This window comes from Sciurus carolinensis, chromosome 14 (genome assembly GCF_902686445.1).
Source record: "Sciurus carolinensis chromosome 14, mSciCar1.2, whole genome shotgun sequence".
In the NCBI taxonomy this organism is placed as follows: Eukaryota; Metazoa; Chordata; class Mammalia; order Rodentia; family Sciuridae; genus Sciurus; species Sciurus carolinensis.
This window is the reverse complement of record NC_062226.1, coordinates 18,173,644-18,186,734: the sequence shown is the minus strand read 5'-3', so window position 1 is coordinate 18,186,734 and position 13,091 is coordinate 18,173,644. Positions and strand designations below refer to the sequence as shown.

Here is a 13,091-nt window from a genome sequence, read left to right as displayed (position 1 = left end):
AGCTCCCTGTTAATGGACAGATGTGTCAGCTCTGATTTTTTTTTTAATTTCCTGTTGTACTGGGGATCAAACCCAGGGCCTCACATATGCTAGGCAAGTACCCTACCACTGAGTCACATCCCCAGCCTAGATCTAATGTTTTTACTATGGTAAGTGATGCTTCAAGGAATATACCAACACTTGTATTTTCCCCGTATTAGTCCATGAACATCTATTGAATTCATGACTGTGAATTACTGGATGAAAAATAACATGTATTTTGCATCCTACTTTTCTTCCTGCTCTCTGCATTCCACAGTCTTGCACAATCATGTGCACGTAATATTCCCCAAAGTGAGGCAGTGAGCCTTCACGAAGCACCAGTAACCATTGCTCTTCAACCTCATACTCTTTCACCTTCACCATGAGCTGAAATGAGCACTCTTGTTATTATCATCATCTTCATTTATAGGTGGGGAAACCGAGGACACAAAATCTCTTGTCCATTGGGCTCCAGATCCTGTGTGCACTGATCTGACTAAAGATCCATATTTCTTTCCTTAGCCATCGTGGCATTTTCCAGCATCTAACCAATTCAGGAGCTCCTCTAATGTTTTCAGGATGAAGAAAAAATTATCAGACGATCTGTCCATCCTTTAACAAAGGTCTTTGGGCACTGGGGAGTCATAGAACGTTCAGTATTCATGGAGTTACAAGTGCATCTGACTTTGAGATGATTGACTCAGTCACTCATACAATGCTTGTTGAGCAACATCAGATTCTTCTGCTTCCTCCAAGAATATTAAGCCTTCCTCAGGAAGCAGGAAAGGAAACTATTAAAAATCCCTAGGGAATTCAAAGCAGCTTCTGGGTATAAACTCCCTCATATGCCTGTCCCTTCTCTTCAAGGTCATGTCCAACTGCCCAACACCTGACCAACTTTTTTTCTGTTTGTTTGATAAAAAGAAGTGAGTTTATGCTGCAGGATTCCCAGTAGCATATTTATTTTAAGATCCCACAAGCAATATGCTCCTCTGTCTGGGGCCCAGCTGCAGAAATCCTGACCAGGCTGACACTTCTGAGAGGTGATTTTTTTGGAAACCAAGTCAAACCAGTGCCTTGCTCTCTGGGGCCAGGTCTTGGGTCACATCTTCAATCCACACCCTGCCCCCCCCAAAAAAAGTAGGATTAAGGATCATTAGACCTAAAGGCTCCTGAGAGATTGCATTCCAATCCCCTCAGATTCAGACCCAGGCTCAACTCCTATCTATCCGCCACCTGCAGGAGACTTTCTGCATACAAGTTCTCATTTACCCTCAGAAAGAGGTACTCACATTCATTAGAAGCACAGACAAGAGCTAGACTGCTGGGGTTCAAATCCCAGATCTGCGCTTAGCTCTGTGATCTTGGAAAAGTTGTTTGCCTTCTCCTAGCCCCAGTTTCCTCTTCTGTAAGATGGAGAAAATAATAGTAGGCACTCCAAAAAAAAAAAAAAAATAGCATGTATTGGGGGAGAGAGGTTTAAATGTGTCCCCAAGACTGTGCACCATGTGTGGTTCACACCGGGCTCTTACTAAGCACGTGTCCCAGCGACAGTACTATGAAGGAGGTGAGATGCATTTTCCCATCCACAGGACACAGAGGTTCTGTGGCTTGAGCTCCCTCTCTGGCAACCCCCCAACTTTCTTTCCTAGTCCCAGCCACGTAATCCAATTGACCTCAAACCTCTCCCTCTTCAGAAGCCTTTCCGGCTCCCCCTCCTTGCCCCACCTGCTGTCTCCCTCCATCTATTGGTGGTCGACATCCCAGACTTCAGTGACCTTAGCACAACCTTGACTCATACAGTGAGCTGGCCTTGACACCATAACTAGATCAAGAGCTCTTCCAGGGTGGGAACTTCTTCGATTTCCTCTTTCCGTGCCCCTTGGCACAGAGCAGAGAATTTGCCTCAGACACTCAGGCTAGATGAAGGGCCCTGTCACTGTATCCGTGAAAAACAGAATTCACAAATGAGTGGATGCATGAGGGCGAGGGAAGGCTTGAGGGAACTATGAGCACAGGAATGAGTGAGTGAGTGGATGAGGGGCAAGGGAGTGGGGGAGCCAGGGAATCCTTGGGGACCAGAGGACTTGGAGACCCTCGAGCAGCTCGCCCTTCTCTTGTCCTCAGCCATGACCTTCTGGCAGCTCTCTCCCCGGTCTCAGGCATACTTTTCCAGTTCCATCCACCCTCCCCTTCCTCCTGTTTCCTCTCCCCTGTCTGTAGGAGTGATGACTACACTAATTTGTTCACGGACCATTAACTCTCGAGCACTGGAAGAGGCCACCCTGAGTTGGCAAGGAAGGACCAGGGTGCTGGCTCTCTGGCCACCAAGAGACGTCATCGTTCTGTTGCCTGCCCGTGCAGCTCGGTGCTTATCTCTCCCTCTGCCTGCTTGCAGATGACGACTGTACAGACTCCTTCACGCCCAATCAAGTCGCCAGAATGCACTGTTACCTGGACTTGGTGTACCAGAGCTGGCAGCCCTCCAGAAAGCCGGCGCCTGTGGCCCTTGCGCCCCAGGTTGTGGGCCACACCACGGACTCAGTGACGCTGGAGTGGTTCCCACCCATCGATGGCCACTTCTTTGAAAGGTGAGTGTGCCCTGGGAAGTGTTGATCCTGCTCTCTCTCTTGCCAAGAAGAGGGAGACTTGGGAGGGAGGCAGCCTTGGAGAGGGATTTGCTCTGTTTCTTGTTCTTGTGCTTATTAAAGGCGCACCCCTGCCACTTAGCACAGTGATTGGTACCTGGAAACGTGTAAATTTTGGATCAGGGAGTAAACAAATGCTTGCTAATTGGATACATAATAATGCATAATTTTAAGCGAATACGTGTTTAAATTTACTTTATTATTAAGAGTTTAAAAACTTGTATTGTAGAAACCTCCTTTGAGAGAGAAGCACGGGTTTACATGATATTGGTAGCTGAGATTGCCTCTGGTTAATGGGCTAAATCCTTCATATTCTATTACATGTAATTCACGTTATATATTAAGGCATATGTGTATGCTTGTATATATTTGTGTGTGTATTCATATGTATGAATATATATATATAACATATAATAATATTTATGCCTACTATTTATTTGTAGAACTGAGGGTGAAATTTTGAGAAATCCAGAGAAAATTATACTTTAATTCCACTCCCTTGTCAATTACCAATTGGCTGTATGACCTCACTCTCCCTCTCTTGAGTTTTATTCTCTTCCCCCTAGAAAGTGGGTCTGATAATACCCAATGGTCAGAAAGCAAAGACCTGAACTAAATGGTTCCTAGTGGTTCCTTTCAGCCTGGAGAATCCCTGAGGAGCTCAAACCCAGGTTTAAAAGGTTCATGAAAACATACCATGATGTTAGCATCTATTTTGGAACTTTTCTGTAATTCAGGAAAGATGAGTATATGACCCCACTCCCGTCCCCTCTTAAGAGATCTTTCCTCCAGCAATATTGCTATAACATCGATGACAGTGAAAATGATAGCCATGCTAATAATTAATCATTATTTCTCTATCGGGATGGCTGCTGTTTTTCAAGTGCTTACTGCGTGACTGATTCTGTATTAAATGCTTTGCATATAGAGTTGTATTTAGTATTTCCAATAAACCAGTAAGAAAGAGATCATCTTCCTAATGTGCCAGACAAGGAGAAAATTGGAGTTGAAAGAAGCTGAGAGATTTGACCAAAAGCCCTAGAAAGTAGCGGGGGGCTGGACTCCAAATCACCTTTTGCAATGTTTTGTCCATGATTTCCGTGTGCTTTCATTAAGCTGTTTCAAAACTAGAGTTATGAAGGAGGTACTGAACCTTCCTGCAAATGAGCCACAAAAAGGTGACAAAGAGCTCCCATCTACAAGAGTGTGTATGTGTGCTCACGTGTGAACAAAAATATATTAAGCAAAGCACCTCAGTAGACACTTCTCAAGAGAACACCTAGAGATAGCCAAGAGGGAAAGGAAAACATGTTCAAGGTCACTCATGATCAGGAAAATGCATAGGAAAACTACAACGAAATATCACCTCCCTTCGTTAGAATGGCTATTAGCAAAAAGACGAAAGGATTGGAGAAGATATGAGGAAAGCGAACCCTTCTGAGGCTATTAGTGGGAATGCAAATAAATACCGCCATTATGGAAAACAGTTTGGGGGTTCCTCAGAAAACTGAAAATAGAGCCACCTATGCTCCTGCAGTCTCTCTTCTGGATATTTATCCAAAGAGATGGAGATCAGTGTGCAGAAGAATGATCTGTATTCCCATGTTCATTGTGCCATTGTTCATGATAGCCAAGCTACAGAGACCTGTTAAGTAACTCTCATCAGATGAATGGATAAAGAATTTGTGGATGTGGTGTGTACATACAAGAGAATAGTATTCAGTCTTCAGAGGGGGAAATCCTGTCATTTGTGACAACGTGGATGAATCTGGAGCACATTATGCTAATGGAAATAAGCCAGATATACAGAAAGACCAGTGCCACCCGATCTCAATTAGATGTGGAATTTTTAAAAAAGTTAAACTCACAGAAGTAGAGAGCAGAAATGATGCCTACCAGAGGCCGAGGAGGAGGGTTCCCGAGGAAGGGAAAACGTTGATCAAAGGGTACCAAATAGCAGTCAGACAGGAGAAATAAGCTTTCCCAATCTTATTGCATGGAATGGTGACCCTACTACCCCAAAGTACATCATATGTGCTAAAAGGGTAGATTTCAAATTTTTCAGCACCAAATGCATTGTGTGAAAGGTAATGGAGTTGTTGATGAGCCTGGTTTAATCACTCATATACCTAACATGTATCAGAACATCACACTGTACCTCACAATGCTCAGATGTCAGTTCTAAACAGAATTTAACATGCAAAATTCAGGCTCCGATTTTCCACATTTCCATCTGTCCTTGGATCTCAGCCTTCTTCGGCAGCCGGGTGAGTGTGATCCAGGCGGAAGGGGATGTACTCCCTGGGTTTTCTGTAGAAACTCCCTTTCTTCTGCCCCAGCTGCCCTCGCTGGGAGCTCCGAGCTGGGTTTGGGAAACCTCATGTGACACTTCAGAGCAAGCTTTCCAGCAGCCCATAGATTTATTTATTTTTTCTGTGGTGATGAGAAGTTTCAGGTTTTTGGTCAGTCCTTGGCCTTGATTCTACTTAAAAATGGAAGTTTTGTAAATGCAGCTTCCTGTGTATGTATTCAATTTGTATTTCATAAAGCAGTTATTGTCCATTAAATAAATACCATCTGATTGTTGGAAGCCTATTGGAGGGTTAATTGTTGTGTAATGAGATATGTCTCTATTACATAGTGCCCTCAGCTTCAATCAATATGTTTTTAATAACCTATAGTCAGTTGGTACTGGAGGCTCATACAATAGCTATTCCGTTCAGTCTAAGATTTCCTAGTGGAGTTATCATGTTAAATTAAAACTGACACTTTCGAAACGTGGCTAATTAGGGTTAACAGCTACATGGACCATCACCCATAGCTAACGGAAGTCAGTCCCCAAGTTCAATACATTGCTGAAATAGAACTACATTTTAGGTATATCACTCTCCCATACACGTGGGAGTTTACATTCCTGCAAGTTGGCTTAGTACAAAGTGTTTAAGCTTTGATGTTAAGTCATCCATTTTCCCTTCTCAGCTTTGTTACTCCCAGCTGACCAGACCTTGGGTAAGCCATCTCATTCTCTGATCCTCTGAGTCTTCTTCCCCAAAAAATGGTGCTCACTGCGCCCACATCACCTGGCTTTGGTGGGGAATTCAACAAGATGACATCTGCGATATGCCAAGCACGTGCACCCTACACTCAGGAAATATTAGCTTCCATCTTGTGCAACATTTTCCAAAGCTGTTTGGCCTCTTGAAAATTCCCTTTCCCTGCAAAACCTCTGGTGTTTTCCACGCCATCCATCAATGCCAGCATCTCACCCCCGGCCATGCTCATGTCCTCCTGCTGTTCTCACATCTGTGGTCTCAGAGAATACCAGGGCTTCCCTTAAGAAAACATATTCAGGTCCTCCCACAGCCTCTGTCCTCACACATGGGCAACTGAATAAATAATTCAAGGCCACCCCTGGTTTTCCTAACTCCTTTATTTTTATCTGTCTTGCAAACATGTGTTGACTGGATGGTTTCAGTTATTTGAACAATTCACTTTGGTGTGTTGGGGAGAGTACTGGTCTCAGAACCAAGAGATCTGGGTCTGAGTGCAAACCATTCCGGTTCCTTCTGCTCTCCAGCCTCAGTGCTTTTCTGATCTGTAAGACAAAAGGGTTCTAGCCTTTCCCAACCATGTTTTCTCTTCCATATCTCAAAACATGGACGATAATTTGAATGACTAATTTCTCACTTTTCTCAAAGATGGGACATAACCAGTACAATTCTAGTCGTAAGGGAGAGAAGTTAATTCATTATATATAAAGAATGGCTTAGAGAAGCTCTGTCTATTAGGGCTTTATGAGGTCATAGAAATCTTCTCTATCCACACTGAAGTTGGTAGCCACTATCCAACCGTGGCTGTGGAGCACTTGAACTATGACTAGTATGACTGAGAAACAAAATTTTTACATGTAGTATTAATTGGTCTAAGTTTAAATAGTGGCACGTGGCTGGTAGCTGCCATATTGAACAGCACAGATTTAAAACTTTAAGCTTTGACTCTCACAGACACTGGGTAAGAAGGATGATCTCTCCCAGCATTAGCATCCTGCGGGTATATGATTTCACTCTGTGTGTGTGTGTAGACACAGGTGCCCAAGAAAATCAAATAAATGTCAAAGGTAGAAAGCACATGCACTCCCCAAATGCATAGGATGTCACCCCTGTGCTCTTGGTCTGATAATGGTTTGTTCACTCATCTGGGCATTTCTTAGGAACCTGGGATGTATTGAGAACTCTTGAAGTTCAGGTGACTTTATGTGTATCATACTCCCCCCAAAAAACATCTAAAGGAAATAGAAAGAAAACCCCTGTGGCCATTAAGGTCAATGGTTCCTGAACCCATTCCAAGACCTTCGTGGTCTCCTTGTCACTGTAAAGCTAGGCATGTGACTCAGGGTCGCTGTATATGGATTACAGTCACTGTAAGGAAATTTCCATCCTTAACAAAGCTAAGGAAGTTTTTCTCTCCACCCCTAATTCATTCCCAACAAGTACATTTATATAATTACTATCATTGCTCATATAAGAGTAACTTACATAGATTTAAAATCTATAGAAAATTTGAAAAACCAAGATGAATAAACACAGGGGAGAAAATCAGTCACTCTAAGTTCCACCATTCAGAAATTACTGCCAATAATATTTTGTCACATAGGTTATTTTGAACAGTGTTGAGACACAAATTCAGCTTTAAATATGGTATTTTTTCAATTTAATATTACATTTATACATTTTGCATGAAATTGCATAATTTTTATAAATGCTTTTAGAATACCTTTTTGACATTCCATTAAATAGATTAACCATAGGCTATTTCATTGTTCTCCCATCACTGAATGTTATTGTGCTTGCAAAATTTCTAACTGCTGTATGGTTTGGCACTTGCAATGATGGCCTGAGAATGCAGAACATGCAGTTTGAAGGTCTGAACTAGGTTAGTCATAAGTATCAGCAGTGTATCTGGGTGACTGATATTTATTTCTCCATCCATGAACTACATATGATAACCAACTCTAGGACATAAGTTATATCCTGGACCCTGGGAGAAAAAAGAGAACCATAAAATATGGACTGTGTTCTCAAGAACCTCGTAGTCTATTGAGAGAAATTTATTTGTGTACAAAAAAGTCTTCATAGAAGAAATGATATCCAAGGAGAACCTTGAAGGATGAGCTGAAAAAAGCAAGGGTGGGGGGAGAGGACACCATGACTCAAATGGCGGCTCACCAGAGTCTATTAGCAGAGGAAAACAGGGCCAGAGTGATGGGGAGAGCAGTTCTTCAGGGCATCGGGTGTCGTGGCATGGGGGATCAGGGGCTGGATTTACCAGATGAAGTAAGCAGGGGATGATCTGGCCACTGCATGGGGGCACCAGCAGACTGATGCTCACACGCCTGTGAACCTGGTGGTACACAGCGTTTCCCTGAGAGGGGAGAGCCCTTGGCTTGCAATCTGGCTCTTCATTGCATCCTTTCAGGTAACCAAAGCATGGAGATTCCTTCTAGGATGAGAGACAGCAGAACGTTGCATTTTAAGAAATGAGGAGTTGGGCTGGGCTGGACCTCTCTAGATTCAGTTTCTCATCCCTCTGCAGAGTTCACTCAGCTGTGTAGAGCGTGGGGTCCACAATCATACAGGAGGAAAGGATTCAGCCTTTTGCCTTTCCCACAACTACCTCCTAAACAGATGTCAGATTTAGAGAACAAGTAGGATCTCAGAGGCTGTTATGGCCAAAGGGAGATTGAATCCAGATACACAAGACAGTAGGGGAAGCCACCATAATATTCCACTTCTGGGGCTGGTCCCATTGAGGGATTGGCTCTTCCCCGGAAAGCTGCTAAAATGAATTAGATGGCATAGTTCAGAAACTGGTTTTGACTGTCAAATTAAGGAGTGACTCATCCATCCCCAGAATGTCAGGGCTGGAAGGTTCCTTGGGCATCCTTTCATCCAGACCACTCAGCTTCAGATGAGGAATCCATGCCTTATTTATATTTAATGCCTATGACACAGGATTGCACCTGGCACATAGTAGGGACCTGCTAAAATATTGTTAAAAGAATCACTTTTGAGGACAAAAACAAGGCAACAGATTCTCTTACAACCACATGACAAATTCTCAGCCAGATGAAATTAAAATTACTGCAGTCTCTGCCTTGTTGATTCTGGGCTGCTTCAAATGAGAGAAGTGTATGCACCATCAGGACAGAAGGCACTTCAGCCCATATGGGTTCCTAGGCAATAGGAGAAATTTCACTTACAGTCATTTTTCTGAACCTTAGTATATGTAGGGAGAAAAGGGAGGTAATATAAAACTTGTGTCTTCTGCCCTGTTTGCGGTGATCTGGTCCCATCAGTTGCTCATTCAACTTTTCCTAAGTCTGTGCATTTCCCCTCTTTCCTTGGCCTCCTAGAGAATTGGGATCAGCATGTGACCTTTGCCTGGAAGGGAGAATCCTGGTGCAGTATGCCTTCAACGCCTCCTCTCCAATGCCCTGTGGCCCATCGGGACACTGGAGCCCTCGGGAAGCAGAAGGTGAGCCAGTATTCTTATTGACCAGGAGGTATTGCAAAGGACAAGTCTTTCATATATGGCATTCTGGGATTTGTTACGGTCTTCCCCCTATACCATCTCATATCTTGCAAGACCAGTATTCATGTAGTCATTCACTCAACAAATATTTTTGAGCACTTACATTGTCCTAAGTAGGTTTTTTCACGATACCTATGAGGAAAGGAAGGAAGGCACCAAGAGACCACGCACCTGCTAAAGGTGTTTATGGACCCTATAGACTCCAACTGCCTGCAGGTATAAACAAGGTCACCTTAGTCAATGCACCTATTTGAGGACTTTGGAGGTGTCAATAATCTTTGATTTTTCTTCAGTTATTTCTGAGACTCCCAGGGCTTACTCACATATGTCACATCTATTCCTTTTCGTGTCTTCCTTGCACCTCTTCTTGGGGATCCATTTACCTTGAGACACTTAAGGAAAGCACCTCACCCCCTGTGGCCACTGACCTGGGCTCCACTCATCAGGGAACTCTTCCCTGCTTGGGGGTGACTCTCAGGCCTCCCAAAGGACCAACGATTGTGCTTTCTTACAGAATCATTTTTTAATACAGAAACGGAGAGAACATCTCTTGCCAAGTGCCTTCTGTCCCTTGACCCTGAGGCCAGGCTGGCAGAGACCCCGCACTTTCCTCCCCATCTTCGTCTCTCCCTCCTGGTCCCTCAGAGACTCCCACATGGAGCCTGACCCCACCGGGGCCTCTTGCTGTTGTGCAGGTCAGCTCATGCCAACAGTCACTGGGTGGGGACACTATTACACCAGCTCATCAGAGGAAGCAGAATCCGTCTCCTCATTGAGCACGAGTGAGAACTTCTCTGCTCTCCTCTGTATTTTTAGAAAGAAGGTTGAAAAGAGAAAGCCAGAGATAGACTAAAGCAAGAAGAGGGATCAGAGAGTAAAGGCGAGTTGAAACACGATGGCACTGTGCTTTATTTTCTAAAGTAGCTTAAAATAAAAATGAGAGTTGAACTCAGGAACTCTAAACAAATCCATCTGGAATGTAAAGCAAGAGGATGTCTGGGAGAAACCCCCAGCTAGCCTCGCAGAATCTCACGCTGTCAGACTTGGAAGGGGCGCCTGGGGTCATCCGGCTCCGGTCCCCACCCAGTGCAGGAATCCCCTCTATATACTTCCTCACCACGACTTGCTGGTACCCTGTTACAGCTTCGTTATTTAGAAAGTTCTTCCTTAAATCTGTGATTGTGATGTTTTCGCCCATACTGAACCCCCTCTGAGATGCCACCGAAGAAGATGTGTGTACCTGATAGGTACCTGGCAATGCCTTGCACACTTCATAGAATGGACCTGTTCTCAACTGAGACTGCCTCAGGACTGTGTGCTGGGCATGTCCTGGGTACCCGGGCAAGGCTGCACTGACCATCTGCTAGAACAGTCAGATGAGCAAGTGGACAATGACCACTCAGTGTGAAGAGACCTCTGTCATTAGTTGTCAAGTGCTGGGGACCCGTAGGTAGGAGACACAGGCTTCCCACGAAATGTCACAAAGTGCGTTTGAGAGTGTGGAAAACTTTGGAATGTTTAGAGCATCAGTTCTCTAAGTATGATCCAGTGGCTTTGGGGATTCTGGAAGGGTTTTTATGGTATCCTCAAAGCCAGAATTGTTTTCAATTTGATGTCATTTGCCTTTTTCAATTTCATTCTTTGGAAAACTGGGGTGCAGTTTTCCAGTTGATGCATAGTGTATGATGTTCTTACTGTTCCTGTGGCTAACTAAGAGAAGGCACATTTGTACTCTTGAGTTTTAAAATTCCTTGATTTTTATTTACAATATGGTAGCTATCAATAGATACAGACTATATAGAGGCTCCTGAGTAATTCTATACCAGTTTAAATGGGTGTACAGCATGAAGAGCGTGGTGGGACCAGGAGAGGTCCCACAGGTGAGAGGGAAAATGACCAGGTGAGGGTGGGTTTGGATTTACCTTGCGGGCAGTGAGCAGACACCACGTGCTCTGGTCTGGGTAGTGTTTCTGGTGAGATAGGCATGTTATAAAGATTTCTTGAGCAGCTCCGTAGAGAAAAGATGAAGAGTGGAAAGTCCACATCACACCTCCATCTAAACCAACTGTCAGTTGGTGAAGTCCATTCCTGGTGTGCTCCCGACCCTCTTAAAGTGCGGCATGCAAAACAGAGTTCCATTGCAAGCGCAGAGCCCTCTGGTTTCCTGAGCTGACTCAGGCCTCGAAGGAAACCCAGCCGCTCTGGGTTTTCCTCCTATGTAAATTTAGTACATGCCGGCCGGGGAAAGACACCGTTCTTTTTTTAGAGCATCCTATTACAGGCTCTGTGATCCGTTTGGCTCAGACTCTTTTAATATCCTTGAAGAAATAAACTTTTCCATGAGCCAAACTCTGCAATTTATTTCTCAACTCATTTTCATCCTATTTATCTTTGTGTGTTTAAGTTTTTGGACTTCCCAAACTAACAAAAAACTCCCAAATTCATAAGTGACACAAGACATATCTGTGGGGTTGGGAAAAATGTATAGTGAAGGGCAGGGAAGGAGGAGGACCAGACCTTGGTCCCAGCCCCTCCATCAACATCATCCATGCCCTGAGTGAGTCCCTTAATGACCTCTTCTCCACAGAATGGACGGTCAGATTATAATGTCTTTTCCAGCTCCAAGAGTAGAGCTGTAACCTCCTTTTTAACTTCTTATTAAGAAGACACAAGGTTCTTCACTGAACAACTATTTGTTGGATGGCCACTACACTCCATCAACTTCATTTCCAAGAAGGTAGACCAAGTCATAGGCTTCTTCCTTTTGTTTACAGGAAATGGATGTACTCCTATTTTTTGAGCAAACCCTACCTCACAGAGGAATATTTCCTAAGGTATTTACCATGTTACACACATAGTTTGGAATTAAGTAGCTGGATCTGACAGGCACAGATCCCATTTAAGATCACTTGTGCGTGCTCCCAAGTGTTGGGTTTACCATGAGAGATTGACACCCACTCGGCACTAGTTGTTTCCATGTTTTCTTATTTGGGTGGGCGCTTTCTTCATTGTTCTGCCCAGAATATTTCAGGTGTGCCGATCTATGTGTCTAGAAAAAACCCAGGCACTGAGTTTTTATAACCATATTCATGTCACCAGCTGCAGTGTATTTACAGATAGACACATAGTAGGTGTCTATACAGGGCTTTATCATATAAATCTGGATCTGCATAATATGTATAAATATATTTCTACACACATCTATGGCCTTATTTCTAGTGGCCAGCTTATATAAACATGGAACTTTGCATTTAGTTACCATATTACATTTGTTACCACATATATTATTAATAACAGGGCCTTTGCACTCTCTTTCTTCCCCATTTTTCCTTCCTTTGTTCTCTCTCCTTTTCCCCTTTTTTTCTTCCTTCCTTCCTTTCATTTTTTAATTTGATCTTTGTAGTCATACATGACAGTAGAATGTATTTTGACATATCATTTATACATGCAATATAACTTCTCATTCCTGTGGTTGCACATGATGTGGAGTTACAGTGGTCATGTATTCATATATGAACCTAGGAAAGTTAGGTCCTATTCATTCTACTGTCTTTCCCATTCCCCTCTGTCCAACATGGTGAACCTCCACTCCTCCCTCCCCCTTCCCCCTGCCTATTGAGAATCAGCATCAGCGTATCAGACAGAACATTCAGCCTTTGGTTTTTTGGGATTGACTTATTTCACTTAGCCTGATAGCCTCTAGTTCCATCCACTTACAGCAAATGCCATACTTTTATTCCTTTTTATGGCTGAATAATATTCTTGTGTATATATACCACATTTTCTTTATCCATGCATCTGTTGAAGGGTACCTAGGCTGGTTCCATAGCT

General features: G+C 43.5%; 1 protein-coding gene across 1 annotated transcript in view; it reads left to right on the top strand.

Moving 5' to 3' along the window:
- Pappa (pappalysin 1) overlaps positions 1–13,091 on the top strand; it is a 232,457-nt gene that overhangs the window by 61,522 nt on the left and 157,844 nt on the right. Inside the window, exons 5-6 of the mRNA XM_047524822.1 lie at positions 2,420–2,612; positions 9,082–9,203. Of these exons, the coding sequence (XP_047380778.1) occupies positions 2,420–2,612; positions 9,082–9,203 (315 nt within the window). The remainder of the gene's footprint in view (positions 1–2,419; positions 2,613–9,081; positions 9,204–13,091) is intronic.